Source organism: Mustelus asterias, chromosome 28, assembly GCF_964213995.1.
Source record: "Mustelus asterias chromosome 28, sMusAst1.hap1.1, whole genome shotgun sequence".
In the NCBI taxonomy this organism is placed as follows: Eukaryota; Metazoa; Chordata; class Chondrichthyes; order Carcharhiniformes; family Triakidae; genus Mustelus; species Mustelus asterias.
In genome coordinates this window covers 20625172-20642897 of record NC_135828.1, presented here as the reverse complement: position 1 = coordinate 20642897, position 17726 = coordinate 20625172, and the positions used below count along the sequence as shown (strand labels likewise).

Genomic DNA, 17726 nt, shown 5'->3' with positions numbered 1-17726 from the left:
GAGGTGGGCAATGAGTGGAATTAATTCCAGTGCAATGCTTACTCCCACCACCCTCAAAAAAGCTGCAGCAATACCTAAAAATCATAAGGCACTCTCAGAAAGTGCTGTAAGCACATTCCTTAATATCTTTCAGAACGGCAGTTCATTATTCTCTTTTTTAAAAAGGGCACTGTGAGGCAAGGGTAGCAATGTTGGGAGTGTTTTAAAACCCACTTGGTGGATGACAAGTAGCAATAGTTCTCCAGAGGATTCTATGAAAGAGGAAGCTACTGCCAGAGTTAAAACATATACATATACAAGGGTGTTGTAAGCACCTTCCTTAATAGCTTTCAACACTGGAGTTTATTATTTTCTTTACAAAGGAGGCTGTGAGGAAAGGGTAGGAATGTGGGAGTGTTTTAAACCAATTTGTTGGGTGACAAATAGCAATAGTTCTCCAGAAGCTAATGCAATAGATAAAAATATATACATTATACAGGGTACTGCTACCTAATTTCTTAATAATTTTCAAAATTTGAGTTTTTTTATATAAAGGGGCTGTGAGGAGAAGGTAGGAATGTGGGATTGTTTTTAAACCAACTTGGTGGATGATAAATAGCAATAGTTCTCCAGAGGCTATTGCAATAGTTAAAAAATATACACATGCAAGGGTGCTGTAAGCACATTCATTTATAACTTTCAAAATTGGAGATTCTTTTTTTAAATAAGGGGCTGTGAGGAGAGGGTAGGAATAGAGTCATAGAGTCAGAGGAATGTGGAACTGTTTTTAAGCCAACTTGGTGAATGACAAATAGCAATAGTTCCCCAGCTGCAATAGACTGGCAGAGAGTACCAGGAGCAAATTCCTTAATAACTTCCAAAATTTGAGTTTTTAAAAAATTCAACAGGGCTAGAAGGGTAAGGATGTAGGACTATTTTTATAGCTCACTTGGTGAATGACAAATAGCAATAATTCTGCAGAAGCTATGAGAATAGGCTGTCAGAAAGGATTCAAGGAGCAAATTCCTTAATAACTTTCAAAATTGGATAAAGAAAAAGAACTATGAGGAAAGAGTAGGGATGTGGGACTGCTTTTAAACCAACTTGGTGATGGCAAATAGCAATAGTTCTCCAGAAGCTACTGCAATAGTTAAAACATATATATATATATAAGGGTGCTGTACGCAAATTCCTTTATAACTTCCAAAATTTGAGTTTAAAAAAAATAAAGGCTGTGGGGAGAGAGTAGGAATATGGAACTGTTTTTAAGACAACTTGGTGGATATGCACTGTCAGAAAGGATACTACAAGCACATTCCTCAAAAACTTTTAAAATTGGAGAGTTTGTTGAAAAAAGAACTGGGCTATGATGAAAGGATAGGAATGTGGAACTATCTTCTCGCCTATTTGTTAGATGACAAATACTAATAATTCTCCAGAAACAGCAACAAGTAATTAAAACATATACTGCCCGAAAGGTGGCTCCAACAAAATTCCTTAATAACTTTCAAAATGTGAGATTTTAAAAATAACTTAATCAGGGTCACGAGGATAGAGATGTGGGAGTATTTATTGGTAGGTGGCAGATAGCAAAACGTCTTTAGATGCTACTGTCATTTACAATACAACTATGGTCTCTAAAGCATTGCCTGAAATGGTACTGGAAGCAAATCTCATATAATGATATTCGAAAGGGAATTGGATTAATGCTTGAATGGGAAGTTTAATAAGACTTTGGAGAGAGGGTAATGGTCTGGGAATAATTGGATAGCCTTTTTCAAGCAGCGGGTACAGCCAAGATGGGCCGAATGGCCTCCTTCAGACGTGCATCATTCCCAGAGACTCAACCCATAAGTTTATTTATTAGTGTCACAAGTAGGCTTACATTAACACTGTAATTAAGTTGCTGTGAAAATAAAGCGCCTTCAATTGTCAGGCTTAGAAGAACTGATTTGAGTCTCCTGTCATTGTAAGACTTGCAGCCCTTCTGGCCAATTCTATTCCTGCCTGTTTTCCACCGCCCCCTTCCCCCACCACCTCCTTCTTAATCCTGAATTAATATTTATATGCAACTGTCCACACATGTCCTTTCAATGAATCGTTGCGTTTGAGTTGTTAGATGTATTGTTAAACGTGTTGTTAGAATCGTTACAGTGGTTTGAATAGTAAAATTGATCATCAAAAACTTTTAAAAAAAATAATACAAAAAATATGAGTCTTTAATCTGCACGCTCAATTAAATGAGAGGCAGAAGGCTTAGGGTTGGAGGGTTAATGATGAGACAGTTTGTCTGCAAAATAGTGTGCAATACGCTTTGGTTAGTAAGAGGGCGCCTGAGAGGTAAAATATAAATGGTATATAATGTTATCATGAAGCAACATTATTCTGTTCATTTAAGCCCAATAAAAACTGTTATCTTTGCACCAATCTTGTCTGTTTAAGGCATGGTTTACCCACATTCAGATGTTTTAAAAAAATCCTTTCCGTTGGCTGTGAATCCTAATGTTCAACCCCTATTTACATTTTGACCTCAAGTGCTGAGCAGGTTTGACTTTCAGAATATTAACATCAGACCAGCCACTTCCCAGGGCATCGTCAGTTACCTCCTGATAACGGGATTTACATCAACCGCTACAAACACTTGCAGCCGCAGCAACTCAGAAATAAAACGAGAGTTTTGACCTGTTTGCTACTGTCGACGCCAATTTTGAAACATAACAACAGATTAGGCTGTATAAAAAAAAATACACAATGAAACTTTTTGTACTTATTTCATCGCAGCAGTTTATTATAAGAATTCCAAACCTCAATTCGCAAACTTTATTTTCCCCAAAATATTATGTTACAATAGCGCGGTCAATTCAATTAAATTTTAGCATCTCAAATAGCAATTAAATGCGCAAATTATTTGACATAACTGGTACATTAAAAGGGTTGAGGATTGTGTCAACGCGTGCTTGCCTTGTTTCGATTTGAATTTAGATCGGAACTTGCTCTGTCTAGTGTCTAACATCTCTCTCTCGTTACGGAGGTCATTTCTGTGGCTGTAGTCTTAGCACAGAAGGCAACACATACGTTTTCAAGTTCGATTTTTACAGTATTAAAAGTGGTTAAAATGTATAACCTGTAACCATTCGTGTTGGTGAACAAGTTCAAAGAAAAATAAACCTACAATGGTTACTTTTTTTTAATCGAAAGGACTATAAAATTCACAGAGACCAAACGTGAAATTAAAAAATTGTATGGTGAATTGAATGGCTGAATTTAAACTTGATGCATTTTGTAAGCAACCCTGCTTTTTGTTTCGAACGATGCACAAGAGAATAATCATATATAATCAATGAAATTAAATACGCTTTTACGCGGGGATTTGATTCGCGTTGCTGTGTTGAAATTCAACCACACTGATGCATTGAATCTATCTCCCCAATATCAGTTTCCTATTAAAAGGCAAAAGCCGCTCAGAAACCTTAGATTCTGGCAAAAAAAATAGCAGGCGATTTTGGCGAAATAATTCTTCGTTCATTGCCGAACAGATACTAAAACAGCGTGAGCATTAATATGAAAAAAAGGGCTTGGCTATTTCAGATGTCAAGATGTTCATAGGAATTTTCCGTCAGGCGTTGACACGCCTTTATTTGGAACGACATCTTTCAAAGATGATGTTGCTGTTTGAATCTTAAGCATTATTTGATTCTGACAAGGTATTTGACCATTATACAAGGCTTTTTTTTTGCCCCCAAAAAACGTTGTCAGTGACCACTCTTGTGAGGTTCGAGGAATCGAGCAAGACAATTCCTCGGCTAGTTATTTCGAAAATGTGCCAACTAAATTGAACAGGTTTAGTCTGCTTTGCAGCAGTGAAGAGCTGTTTCCCGGAAAGAAACGATTTTAGAATGTATTCTTTTTAACTCAGTTATCAACTCCATCAAAATCTGAGCAGATGTCTTTGAGATTTCAACGAAAGTTAAAAGTTACCTAGAAATTCGTTTATTAAAACAAAGCACGGTCCACATTTTGATTCCAGGTGAGTTATAACAACAAAAAAAAAATGCTTTATAGCATTTGAAAAAAATCGCTTCCAAGCCGACAGTTCGCGGTGTGTGGTGGAATGTTCTGTCTTTGACAGAAAATCTGGTTCATTTAGTTGATTTGACAGACATTTGGCAGCCGAGGTCGGAGCAGTTCCTGTCAAGGACTGTCTGTATTAAAAAATATTTTGTCTTTTTTTATTCACTTGCATCTTATAGACTTGTATCAAAATTGTGGCAGACGTGTCACCACTATTTTTTTTAAAGTCCAACAAGCTGTAAATCCCACTCCCTGAGCTCTGTTTGTACAATAATCGCGGCGGTGCTATTGAAATGACTTGATTCTAATACTCCTCTATTTTCTGTTGCGAAATTATGTATAGAAAGCCAGCAGCGTCCCGCCGAGTGAGGGTCACTTTCCGAATGTGATTAACGCACTGGATAGAAGAGTCATTGTCCATGCTGGATAAACTTTCCAATCTCGATAAGATATTTATTTGTGTGTGTGACAATATTTTTGTTGAGCGATTGGCGTTAAGTGAATTCAATGAGGGTGTTCCCCCCCCCCCCCCCCTCCCCCCATCCCTTAAACCTGGTGGTATTCTTTATAAATAATGTATTACCTCGGACGTTCTGTCAAGGCGGTAAAACAATGGTGTTGACTGTTTAGGAATCAACCCATCATTTGTCACCGTCTTATCTCGGTTGTACGGCAGGTTCCAAAGAAAATGCTCACTTCTCAGACAATGCACAGTGCGGAACTGGGTTCAACCCTGCCCAAGGTGGGCACTTAATTACCAGCAGAACCGTGGATCCTAATGATTTAATCTGACAATTCACTGCAGTGTGAGTGACCTCAGCTTTTTTATTTGGTCGGCATTAAAGACTCGTGAGGCCGATTCTTAAAATGATCGATCCATTTTAGGATTCAGAAGTCCGTCGTGAATCTTTTACGCTTAGAATTCATAGTGTTTGGCTGAGAGATTTCTCGAGAGCGGATCATACCTAGGCACCAGCGTGTCTGTATTATTTAAAATCGATTTCCAATTTGACCTTACATAATGCTTTCCATAGCAAAACCACTGTACGACTTCAGGTAGCTCGCCCCCTATTTATTTATCCATTTAGAAAATAAATAACAATAATTAGCCCTGGATAGTAAACGCTACCGCCAATTTAGGGGTTTGATAAACTTTTGCTGTATCCAAACTGATATGCAACACTTTTTACTTCTGATTTTAGATTAGATACGCCACACGTCCTAAATGGATTGTTATCACATCTGAATGTAAGACACTGTTCTTGTTTCAGCCATTTCTGTGCATAAACGTGGAGAATGGTGTGTAGGGCGCTATTAAATGCTGTTTTAAATGAACTGCGAGTGGTCGGGTTCCCATGCGTTCATTATTAGAATTGCTCCGTGTGTAGCTCACCAATGAAAGTGCCAATTGAGGGGTGTATGCAAGCGGAAGAGCTCTGAGATTGTTTGGTCACGCTTCACTGAGCAAATGATGTTCCAAAAGGAAAAGTGTCTCGGGCAGCGGGACAAAGTGCCATTCGCACCCAGCCAGCGCTCGCCAGCGTCCACTCGCAGTTTCAGGAATCGCGGCGTCCACAAGAAGCTTGTGCACCTGAACAAGGTGGCGGGGGGGGAAGGAGGAGGGGTGGTGGGGAGGGTGGAGGGTGGAAAAAAAAGTGTGGAGGGATCGATTCTCAGGAAATCCGTCGGCTGACACCGGTAAATGAAAGCTGCATTTGTGACTTGATGCGATGGTGTGCATGGACTGTGGCGGGATGCCCGATATCTGGTTCTAAACCTTCTTATTTTTTGGGCGGGGGGGGGGGGGGGGATGCTAAAACATCAGCCACGCTTTAAATATACAGGCTAGATTCTGATCGCGTCCTAAATTATTCAGTGATGATGAAAACATGATGTTACTGTTAGTAACCCTTTAGACGCGAGCTTGTTTATTTAATCTTGTGCACTTCAAAATCAAGGACTGGGTATGATGTAAAAACGACAATTTGCTGGCGTAATGAGGATGTAATGAAATATTCAACCTTGGTTTAGAATTGGGTGTAGCTTGAATATAATTTTATAATCTGCCATTCCCCCCTTAATTTTAAATCACTTCAAGCAACCCTAACATTAATTAATGGCGATCGTTGATAGCGCAAAAAAATATATATATAAAATGGTGCGTTTCAACATATTAACACTTGCTGCTGGTCGGAGATAAAGAGGCCGTAGCTAAACAGGAGACAGATGGACAGACAATGGGGGATCAGCCTCGGTGAGTTGATACGCATCAGTCCCCTGACTTTCCTATGATGCACAATGGGAGAGAGAGGGAGAGGGAGGCTTTCACCCACATCTACTTTTGTGAGGCTTTGGACCAGTCGGTTTGCCAATCAAATCACCGTGAATGGGCAGCTAACGACGGAGCACAACCTGATTTAACCCTGCCGATCTAGCCGCAAGCCCCACTCTTGCCAATTCGTCCTTCCAAACAGTGGGGCTGTTCAGCGGGGGGAAGAATTTGTGGCTTGGGTTGCTTCCTTACAGTCGCTGCCTTTTGCAGTGGAGATAATTATGTTGATCTTGGCGTCTTCATGTCAAATTGATTTTGCACGCGTGTCTCTTCGGCATTGTGGTATCGAAGACAGATTTGAATTCGCTGTAAGGAGAGGAGGCGGATGAATGGGCGCTAAAATACGGTACCATACTTCCAAGTGTCACCGGATCGCAGAGTGAGAGCCGGAGAAGTTATTTCGCCATTTGAGATGTGAAAGGGTTTGAATGGATCTGCTTTGAGCTGCGGGGGGGGGAGTCAGGAATGAAGAGAGAGCGAGAGAGAATACGTTAATGTCACAATCAGCGGGTTTCTAATCGAACCTAAGACCGAGATCAAAACGTGAAGATTTATCGGCAAGGGTTTGTGTTTTATTAATATAAATATTCGTATCTTTACTAATCTATGTCACCACCCTTGTCATTATTGAATGTCGTGGACATATTCATTCAACGCCAGCTCCCAGATCAGCTCATTTGGGTATGAGCTCTCCATGCTAAGATATTTGGAAAGTGCTTCAAATGGGAAGAGATCCGCCAGAATTGTCACACATGATCAACATCGCTTCGCCTGTGGTGAGCACAGTATCACCCATTCCAAGGGAGATTAGATAAGAGCATCTCGGCTACAGTTACACCATCAGGAATGTCAAAATGGTCGATAACTTTGCCACACCAGCTGCCTGGGACTCTTCAGGAGCTCCAAATGTCTCTCATCCAACAAATGCGCCGAAAAAAAACCATCCTGCAGATTAGCAAGATGTTGACCCTTCAACTAGTTGGTTGCACAATCGATCTATTTATTTGTATTGCAATTAATAGCTATCAGACCCAGAAATGCTTCGTTAAAATAGCCAATTACATTTCACATCGATCAATCTCGTTTATGATTCTAATGCGTTTAAAACCGGCGAGATGGATGTCAAATCATTTACAATATTTAGCTCCATATGCATCCTCACCCGCTTAAAAAATCGCCTGAAAATGTGATAACGTGTTAGGCTTATGTTTCTGTCTGCCCACAGTGCGAAGGCAACATTTATTTCCCCGATACTGTTTAGCCCCAACAATTTTAAAGTTCTGGGATAATGTTGACTGGAGGTTGTGGAGTATGAGAGGACGGGACAGAAACGGGGCCGATGCAACAGAATGCTACTTATGCCAAAACGCCCTTTCCAATTGTTTTAGGGGAGTTCAGATTTCCACTGGCTCGTGGAGACTTGCATCTGTATCAACTACAAAATAGGGATTCCGACCTGATGTGCTTTTAAAATAATCAGTTGCACGGTGTTTTAAAAATAATGGTTACAGATGCAATGTTTCAGGTATTCGCTGTGATTGAATTGTTTAATTGGGAACAAGGTGTGGGAGCTGTCTCTATTCATGTATTCTGAATATCGCCCATCTTCCGCCAACATATTTAGCGGCGTTAGGGCCGTGTAACGTGCTGCTTTGATACACTCGCACCGAGATAAAACCACCCCGAGTAATTAAACTATCCCATCTTGTCTGTCGCAGGTGCGCTATGGAACTTACCCCTTTCTCTAAGGGACTATGGGCAGGCGACAACAAATTTCTACATCATCACTTCACTGACATTTTAACCAGTGTGCACATTACCCGGGAGATCCCTGAGGACGCGATCTTCGGCCCCTGCATCCTCCAGAACACCTTTTATGACACTATAGCTTTCATAGCGTTGAAGTCCTCGGACCGAAGAAGTGTCCCCTACGTGTTCAGGGTAAGAAATCCTACATGACCCAGGGAGAGACACTGGCCTTGGCATTACACTGAATGTAGGATTGGGGCTGACATGGGTCAGTAACACTCGGGGGGGAAAATGTCCAAACCAAACCCTCCTTGAGATGGATGAAGGAGGGTTGAAGCTTTTTTTTTCTTAAAGACGGTTTTTAAAAGTTTGCTTCAGGGAGGAAATTCTACGTGGCGTCGGTAATGACAAAACCGACAGAGCTTCATTTTTGTTGTGGTTAGGATCGGAGGAAACAGGAGCAAAGGGGCAGGTCATTCGGCCCATCGAGCTCTTGCTCCGCCACTCGAGCATCATGGTCGATTAATCTACTGTTAGACCTCCCCCATGCCCCTGGATGGATATTTCAATGGAAGGGTTCCATTGCAGACTGTGTCAGAAGTGACTAAAATGCATGTGGCACCAAATCGCCACTTTATCCAAGCTGGCCAAGTGGTTCTTTTATATATAAAAAAACATACTGCATTTGTGGAATTCGAGTAAGTTATTTAAGACCTCACTTGGAACGTGTGTTTGCATTTAGGTCGATGCAACTGCCATGAACAGCTCCACCGACGGGGTGTCCTGGTTGAGGCTTGTGCAGGCGGCCAACAACCCCAAGGAACAGAATTTGGAAGCGTACCTGAAGAGTGGGCAGCTGTACTACCGCTCCACCCGCAGGATCGGCAAAGACGAGGAGCTGTTCGTGTGGTACGACCGGGAGCTCTCCACATTGCTGGGTTTCACTGATATCAAGACCCGAGCTGGCTCTAACGGTGAGTAACAGCCACAACCCTGAGGAAACAGAGAATGAGAGAGAACAAATTGTGTAACACAACCCCCCCTCCCCCCACCCCCCACCTCATCCAAGGCATATTTAAAGTATGTTTTGCCAACTTGCAAAAACAAATCTAAACCCGACTGGCGCTAGGATGAATCAGGTTGATGGGTTTTACCCATAAGATAGTAGTTGCTTAAAATGGACAAGTAGAACATACAACAAATGGCAGCGAAATAGTGGAAATCTTGAAATAAAAACAGAAAATGTTGGATAAACTCAGGCAGCATCCCCGACCAGAAACAAGAGTCAAATGGACGGAATTCTCCGTTCTCGCCCGCGGCCCGGATTATCCCGGTCCCGCTGCAGCGGATGGAGATTTGGCTGAGCGCCAGATTCTCCGTTCTCGTCGGCAACGGCGGCGGAGAATTGCGGCCAACGTTTCCAGTCTAAGTGACGCTTTTACACACAGACCCTTATGCAGAAGGGTCGATTCTATGCGGGACATGTTTCTCTCTTCACCGACGCTGCCAGACCCGCTGAGTTTATCCAGCCTTTTCTGTTTTTATTTTAGGCCAAACAAATGGATTAAGAATGAAATGTATTAAACATAGATTTTTAAAAGGTAACCTCAAACAAAATTTGCACAACGTGCTTGGAGTAGCACCCCTCGCTTTTTGAAAGAGTCAACCTAATCGAGATAAATCGATGTGTTCAAAATAACATAGCGGGAAAAAGGGGTGACGATCCAAACTCACAAACCAAACTGCCAGTGATACATGAATTCTGACAGTCAGGTCTCAATGGAGAGGACACAATGGTGCAAAATAACAGTCGCCGAGTTTGGCATTAATTGTCATTGATCGGTCAGTGAAAGGCTTTGGAATTGACAGACACACTTAACAACACGAGGGCTGAAGGGCAGTCGGCAGGCGGAAATTTTGGGGTAGTTCTGCACCACAATCGGTCTGCGACAGAGCCTGGCCTCCCTGATATCGCTGGGTTAAATAGATTCAACACATCGCAATCCCGAGCACTGCCGTCCTCAAGGCCGCGGGGGGGGGAAGCACAAATGCTTCGGCCTCTTTCAGATTCAGTCCATCAAGTCGAATAGAACAGGGCTCCCACAATCCAATCGCTACCAACATGGTAAATGGAAGAACGAAAAATGTAACATTAACCATGTACATTTCAACATGTTTTAAAACGACCTTCCTTTTAGCTCCAGGCAGTACCTTTTGCTAGTGCCACCCTTTATTTATAAAGGATAACATATCAATACGTATGCTATAAGCACATTAAGACAGAAAGTATATGATCACCCGAGACCACATTGTTTTATTTCTGTTAAATTTGATTGCACCGTAACCCCAATCGCCACACTGAGTCTATGCAAAGTGGCACTATTCTTCATGACCTATTTGTCAGCACCCATAGCACTCCTGTCAATGTCTGTCTGTGCCCAATGGTATGCATGGACTCTATAGAGTCCACTGAGTTTAGGGTGAGAAAGTGCTTATATTTTTTCAATAAGTGACACCGAGCCATGTTACTCCAGCCGTCTTTTGAATTAGACAAGCCGTAGGTAAAAAAGAATGAACAGTCATGTTTTCCTATCACATACGCTTCTATTGCAAACGTTATACAAAAGGGCGGAGATCCGGAGGATATTGATTTAAGGCGACTGACAAAAAGAACCAATGGACATGAGGACACACTTTTAAAAAAAGCGCAGCGAGTTGGGTTAAGATGTGGAATGCGCTGCCTGAGAGGATGGTGGAGGTAGGGTCAATGTGAGTCTTTTATAGAAACATGGAGACTAGGAACAGGAGGAGGCCATTCAGCCCACCCAACCTGCTCCACCATTCCTCATGATCGCGGCTGATCATCCAACTCAGTAGCCTGATCACAGAAAATGCTGGAAAATCTCAGTAGGTCTGCGGGGAGAGAATAAAACTAACGTTTCGAGTCTGGATGAGACTTTGTTCTCTCTCCACAGATGCTCACCTGATGAAGGAGCAGCGCTCCGAAAGCTCGTGATACCAACTAAACCTGTTGGACTTTAACCTGGTGTTGTGAGTCTTCTTACAGTGGCCACCTCAGTCCAACGCCGGCATCTCCACATCACAGATGCTGTCAGACCTGTTGAAATTTTTCAGCATTTTCTGTTTTTGTTTCAGATTCCAGCATCCTCAGTAATTTGCTTTTGTCAATCGCCTGATCTTGCTTTCCCCCAATATCCTGTGATCCTCATTCACCCCAGGAGTTATATCTAACTGCTTCTTGAAAACATTCAATGTTTTGGCCTCAACTGCTTTGTGTTAGCGAGTCCCACAGGCTGACCGCTCTCTGAGTGAAAACATTTCTCCTCATCTTATCTGAAGTGGTGAGGAGGTTCAAGTACGAAGGGCTACGGAAAGGTGGTGGAGGGTGGAGGACTAACTGAGCTGCACTCAAAGACAAGCAGGTCCTGTCAGCCCGAATGGCCACCCTCCATGCTGTAACGTTTTATGATTGAGTTCAATGCTTTGTGATCCCTGTTTTAATATTACTGTCTGCTGCATTTTCAATAATAATCGCATGACCAGCCCCTCGCCCGCATTTTACTGTGCCGTGTTCAGAGACACCGCCTTTGCTGATCCTCTCAGGCCCTGGACGGCAGGTTCGAGTCTATTCCGGGGACATGAGTACATAATCTAGGCTGACACTCTGTGGAGTACTGAGGAAGTGCTGCACAGCGGGAGGGTTGACGTTTTGGACAACTAAGCTCAGGTTTCCCCTTACAGCACCCCCCCCCTCCCCCGCACCCCCACAATATTTTGCAGGCGGCCAGAGGAATTCCTGCACCAGCAATATTTAACCCTCCAGCTAATGCACCTTAAACAGCGCCATGTTCATTTTCACACAAGAAACACACAGACCAGTAGGGCCATTCAATAAGAACATGACTGATCTGATAGTAACTCCAAATCTGCATTCCACCTACCCTCTCTCCCGCCCCCCCCCCACAACTTTTCACCCCCTTGCTTATCAAGAATCTATTCACCTCTGCCTTAAAAATACTCAAATATTCTGCTTCCAACTCCTTTTTTTAGGAAGAGAGTTCCAAAGACTCTCAGAGTGGAGTAAAAAAATCACTTTGTCAAAAGTTGCTCTGTGTAAATTGACTGCTGGGAGTTGTGGAATTATAGATTCCCTACAGTGCAGAAGGAGGCCATTCAGCCCATCGAGTCTGCACTGATTCTCTGACAGAGTCCAGGACTAGGGATCATTGTTTGAGGATAAGGGATAAAGCTTTTAGGACTGAAGTGAAGAGAAATTTCTTCACCAAGAGAGTGGTCATGTGTGGAATTCACTACGTCAGAAAGTAGTCGAGGCCAGAACGCTGTGTGATTTCAAGAAGAAATTAGATTAGGGCGGCACGGTGGCACAGTGGTTAGCACTGCTGCCTCACAGCGCCGGCAACCTGGGTTCAATTCTTGCCTCCGGGGACTCTCCCCATGTCTGTGTGGATTTGCTCCAGGTGCTCCAGTTTTCTCCCACACTTCAAGGATGTGCAGATTAGGCGAACCGGCCACTCTCAGTTGCTCCTTAGTGTCAGTGGACTAGCAGGTTAAATACGTGGGGTTGCAGGGATAGGGCCTGGGTGGGGCTGTGGTGCAGACTCGATGGGTCTAATGGCCTCCTTCTGCACTGTAGGGATTCTATGATAGCTCTTGGGGCTAAAGGGATCAAGGGATATGGGGGTAAGGTGGAATCAGGAAATTGAATTTGATGATCAACCATGATTAAAATGGATGGTGGAGCAGACATGAAGAGCCGAATGGCCTACTCCTGCTTCTATTTCCTACGTTTCAATGCATCTATGAGTATTTTACCCAATTCCTATCTCCGCCTCATCCCCACAACCCCAAACATTTACCATTGGCTAATCTACCTAACCTACACATCTTTGGACAGTAAGGGATAATTTAGCACGGCCAACCCACCTAACCTATACATCTTTGGACATTAAGGGGCAATTTAGCATGGCCAGTCCACCTAACCTACAATGCAACAGTGACAGTATTTCAAAAGTATTTTCAAAACACATTACCTTTCAATCTTTCTGCAACTCCAAGAAGTCACACAGACACGAAACGTTACCTTTCTCTGTCCAGACGCTAGCAGCACTTGCTGAGTCCCCTCCCCCCGCAGTATTTCGCTGTGTTTTCAAGTCAAAAGGGACGTGGCGGAGTGTACACACAGACAGAACTTTAATTTCCTTACCTATTCCGCCAGGTAAATATGGGTAGAGAGAAGTGCATGTGCAGTTGTTAATTGCAATTTTCTTCTTTGTGCCAGCTTTCAGGTGCGGGGACTGTGACCAGGAACTGAAATATGAGAACCCTTACTTGGCCCATGTTCGATTCCTGTGCGGCAAGGGGAAGGATTCTCTGCCCTGGAGAGATGTCCAAGCGCTCGGCTTTGGCCCCGGCGGCCCGTCCAAGACCACAGAGATCAGAGACAAGGAGAGGGTGACCAACTTCCACAGGATTGCCCACGACCTGGAGCACTCCAGGAAGAACGAGGGGCGACCGGGGACGGGGAAGAACGCCGGCAAGAGGAAACAGGACGGGGGAGAGGAGAACAGGGTCAGGAAGACGGTCTTGTTGGAGAAAACCAACAACTTGAGGGTCAGCGATCAGGGCGGCGGCTCCAAGGAGGAGATGGGCGTTCGCCCTGCCCTCGCCCTCTCCGTTTGGAAACTCAACTCGGACCGGTTTGTCCTGAGGAAGGATTGGTCTCAACACAACAGCAGCAGCGCCTTTACCGAGGTTCGCCGGCTGAGGGAGAGGGGCAAAGCCGAGGGCAACGGCAAAGAGGGTGGCCCTGAATTCAGCAGCAAGCTGGGGCTGAGGACAGACGTGGTTCTCAGTTCCAGCGGGAGTGCTTTCTCCTCGGTGTTGCCCTCCAGCGCCCGGGGGGATCAGAAGAGTGCCTTCTGCCAGCCGGGCCGGAGGACGGGAGAAGGGACTTCTCTCCAGCTGGCCAGGGATTTGGCCGACCCCCTCGCTCCGTCTCACCTCCTGGGCCACGCCAATCTCTTGGGCTCCAAATTCCTGGGCGCTGAGCTGAACAACGCTCAGGTCTTGCACACCAGCCTGACAGCCAGCAGCCCGTTCGTGTACACCACTGAATTGTGGCCCAAGCCCGCGGGAGTCCAGCTACAGTCCACCTCCTCACTGACTCTGCTCCCGCCCTCCTACACCTCCTTCGCCGTCTCCTCCCAGAACTGGTGCGCCAAATGCAACGCCTCGTTTCGCATGACCTCCGACCTGGTCTTCCACATGCGGTCGCACCACAAAAAGGAGTACGCGGCCGACTACCCCAGCCAGAGGAGGAGGGAGGACAAATTGACATGTCCCATCTGTAACGAATTCTTCAGGGAGCGCCACCACCTGTCGCGACACATGACATCCCACAACTGAGGGTTCCGGATTCAAATTGGGAGGGACTCTGGGAGGAATGCTGGAAAATCTCAGCAGGTCTGGCAGCATTTGTGGAGTGACAATCGAGGCAATGGGGAGGCAATGGCCTAGTGGTATTATCGCTATTAATCCAGAAACTCAGCTAATGCTTTGGGGGACCCGGGTTCGAATCCTGCCAAGGCAGATGGTGGAAATTGAATTCAACAAACAAAATTTGGAATTAAGAATCTATGAATAACCATGAAACCTTTGCCGATAGTCGGAAAAACCCATCCGGTTCACTCGTCCTTTAGGGAAGGAAATCTGCCGTCCCTACCCGGCCTGGCCTACATGTCACAGAGTCACAGCAATGTGGTTGACTCTAAACTGCCCTTTGAAATGGCCCCAGCAAGCCACTCAGTTCAAGGACGCTTAGGGATGGGCAATATATGTTGGCCCAGCCAGTGCCACCCATGTCCCACAAACATTTTGAGTCAGGATGGCCTGCTCCCCCCTCCCCCGATCGTTGCCCCAGCTGGTCCACCAACTCCCCCTCTGCAGAGTTCCCCCCCCCGCCCCCCCCCCCCGGTCCCACTACCCCAGCCTGCCCCCTGTCAGGCTCCACCCACCAGCCCCCTCAGGACCTGCCCCCTTGGCACTGCCAGGTGCCCAGTGGACAGTGCCAGGGTGCCAGGCTGGCAGTGCCAGTGCCCCTTGCCACTGCCTGGTCCTGCCCTCAACCACCCAGGGGCTTCAGTGGCCTCCAGTCCCACCGGCTAATCATGTCATTAACATTGAAATCAACCTTGCTTAAAAAAGGTGCAAGGCTGATTACACCGGCAAAACGGGGCAGCAGGATTGCGAGAGGGGAGTGAACCAAGACATTGGGCAGGATTTTCCAGTTTCCAGAAATCCCGCCCGAGGTCAATGGACCTTTTGTATGGTCACCCCCACCCCACGATTCCTGTGGTGGGCAGGATGGGAAAATCCCCACCCTCCCCCCTATTGGTTTTATTCTCCCTACAGCTGCTGTCAGACCTACTGAGATTCTCCAGCATTTTCTGTTTTTTTGTTTCAGATTCCAGCATCTGCAGTTTATCTTTTTGCCTTTATGGGACGATGGAAGTGATGTCTTGATTCCACACACTGGGGTAGAATCCTTTAAGCAACATAGGGAGCTGAACCAGACTTGATGGCCCGCCTGACACTTTAAAAAAACTAGTGATCTGGGCTGCTCAAGCAGCTTAAATATCACAAAAATAATAATCTTCAAAACAAAGACCCGATTTATTCAGAACTGGAAATAGAAACCGGGATACAAAGAGTGTAATCAAAGTTGCATTTTCAGAAGAATCAATCTGAATCGCTTATCAATAAACTTCAGAATTGCAAAGTTGCGTGGAATAACAGTTACATACAGTAATAAATTCCTGTTTGGAAATATTGTTAATTTAGCGCCTAGAATCTGCAGCTGATAAAAGCGGTCTTCAGTTTTAATTTCTTTCTGTTTGGATGATTACTTTTGAGAATACACTGTATATATTTGCGATTTACTTGTTCCACCCATTCTTGTATTCTAACTCCTTTAATGAATGACACAGTTTGACATTATGCAAGCACAATATGGAGACTGTACACAATCTATTTCCACAGCAGCTTTCTAAATTAAGTGTGTTGCTGATCATCTGTCTGAACAGAACCTCATGATTGCTTTGAAATTGCCACATAAACACATGAGTGATCACACTTGGCAATGGGTCTATTTCATGTAGCACTCTTAATAGGGCTGTGAGCAGATCTGGGGCAGTTAGGCCCATGTTCTTTCAGTATTTCATTTGTGAAGGATAAGAAGCCATTGTCATAGAGTTATAGAGCCATAGAGGTTTACAGCATGGAAACAGGCCATTCGGCCCAACTTGTCTATGCTGCCCAGTTTTTACCATTAAATTAGGGCGGCACGGTAGCACAGTGGTTAGCACTGCTGCTTCACAGCTCCAAGGTCCCGGGTTCGATTCCCGGCTCGGGTCACTGTCTGTGTGGAGTTTGCACATTCTTCTCGTGTCTGCGTGGGTTTCCTCCGGGTGCTCCGGTTTCCTCCCACAGTCCAAAGATGTGCGGGTTAGGTTGATTGGCCAGGTTAGAAAATTGCCCCTTAGTGTCCTGGGATGTGTAGGTTAGAGGGATTAGTGGGTAAAATATGTGGGGGTAGGGCCTGGGTGGGATTGTGGTCGGTGCAGACTCGATGGGCCGAATGGCCTCCTTCTGCACTGTAGGGTTTCTATGATTTCTATGAATTAGTCCCAATTGCCCGCATTTGGCCCATAAGCCTATACCCATGTTACTCATGTAAATGTCTAAATGCCTTTTAAAAGACAAAATTGTATCTGCCTCTACTACTGCCTCTGGCAATTCGTTCTAAACACTCACCACCTTCTGAGTGAAAAAAAAACCTCTCTGGACCCTTTTGTATCTCTTCCCTCTCATCTTAAACCTATGCCCCCTAATTTTAGACTCCCCTACTTTTGGGAAAAGATGTTGATTATCTACCTTATCTATGTCCTTCATTATTTTACAGACCTCTATAAGATCACCCCTAAGCCTCCTATGCTCCAGGGAAAAAAGTCCCAGTCTATCCAGCCTCTCCTTATAACTCAAACCATCAAGTCCCGGTAGCATCCAAGCAAATCGTTTCTGCAATCTCTCTAGTTTAATAATATCCTTTATATAATAGGGTGATCAGAACTGTACACATATTCTAATTGTGGCCTTCCTAATGTCTTGTGCAACTTCACAAGATGTCTCAACTCCTGCATTCAATGTTCTGACCAATGAAACCAAGCATGCCGAATGCGTTCTTCACCACCCTGTCCACCTGTGACTTCACTTTCAAGAAACTATGAACATGGACTCCTAGATCTCTTTGTTCTATAACTCTCCCCAACTCCCTACCATTAGCTGAGTAGGTCCTGCCCCGATTCGATCTACCAAAATGCATCACCTCAGATTTATCTAAATTAAACTCCATCTACCATTGAGCCCACTGGCCCAATTGATCAAGATCCCATTGCAATCCTAGATAACCTTTTACGCTATCCACTATGCCACCAATGTTGGTGTCATCCAAATCATTAATATAAATAACAAATAACAGTGGACCCAGCACCGATCC

At 44.6% G+C, this 17726-nt stretch overlaps 1 protein-coding gene and 1 long non-coding RNA gene across 2 annotated transcripts; one reads left to right on the top strand and one right to left on the bottom strand.

Annotated features, from left to right (window-relative positions):
* The first annotated feature begins 5441 nt into the window (after nucleotides 1–5441).
* On the top strand, nucleotides 5442–14578 carry znf488 (zinc finger protein 488). Its single transcript, XM_078199645.1, has 4 exons — nucleotides 5442–5650; nucleotides 8101–8323; nucleotides 8874–9105; nucleotides 13452–14578. The coding sequence occupies exons 2-4, from the start codon at nucleotides 8108–8110 to the stop codon at nucleotides 14576–14578; spliced, it is 1575 nt and encodes a 524-aa protein (XP_078055771.1). The 5' UTR covers nucleotides 5442–5650; nucleotides 8101–8107.
* LOC144480298 (uncharacterized) lies at nucleotides 5656–13475 on the bottom strand. The gene is made up of 3 exons (XR_013495640.1): nucleotides 13204–13475; nucleotides 8973–9099; nucleotides 5656–6826 (listed from the first exon to the last, which is right to left on the bottom strand). It is a non-coding gene; the product is annotated as an uncharacterized LOC144480298 (long non-coding RNA).
* Nucleotides 14579–17726: the final 3148 nt, after the last annotated feature.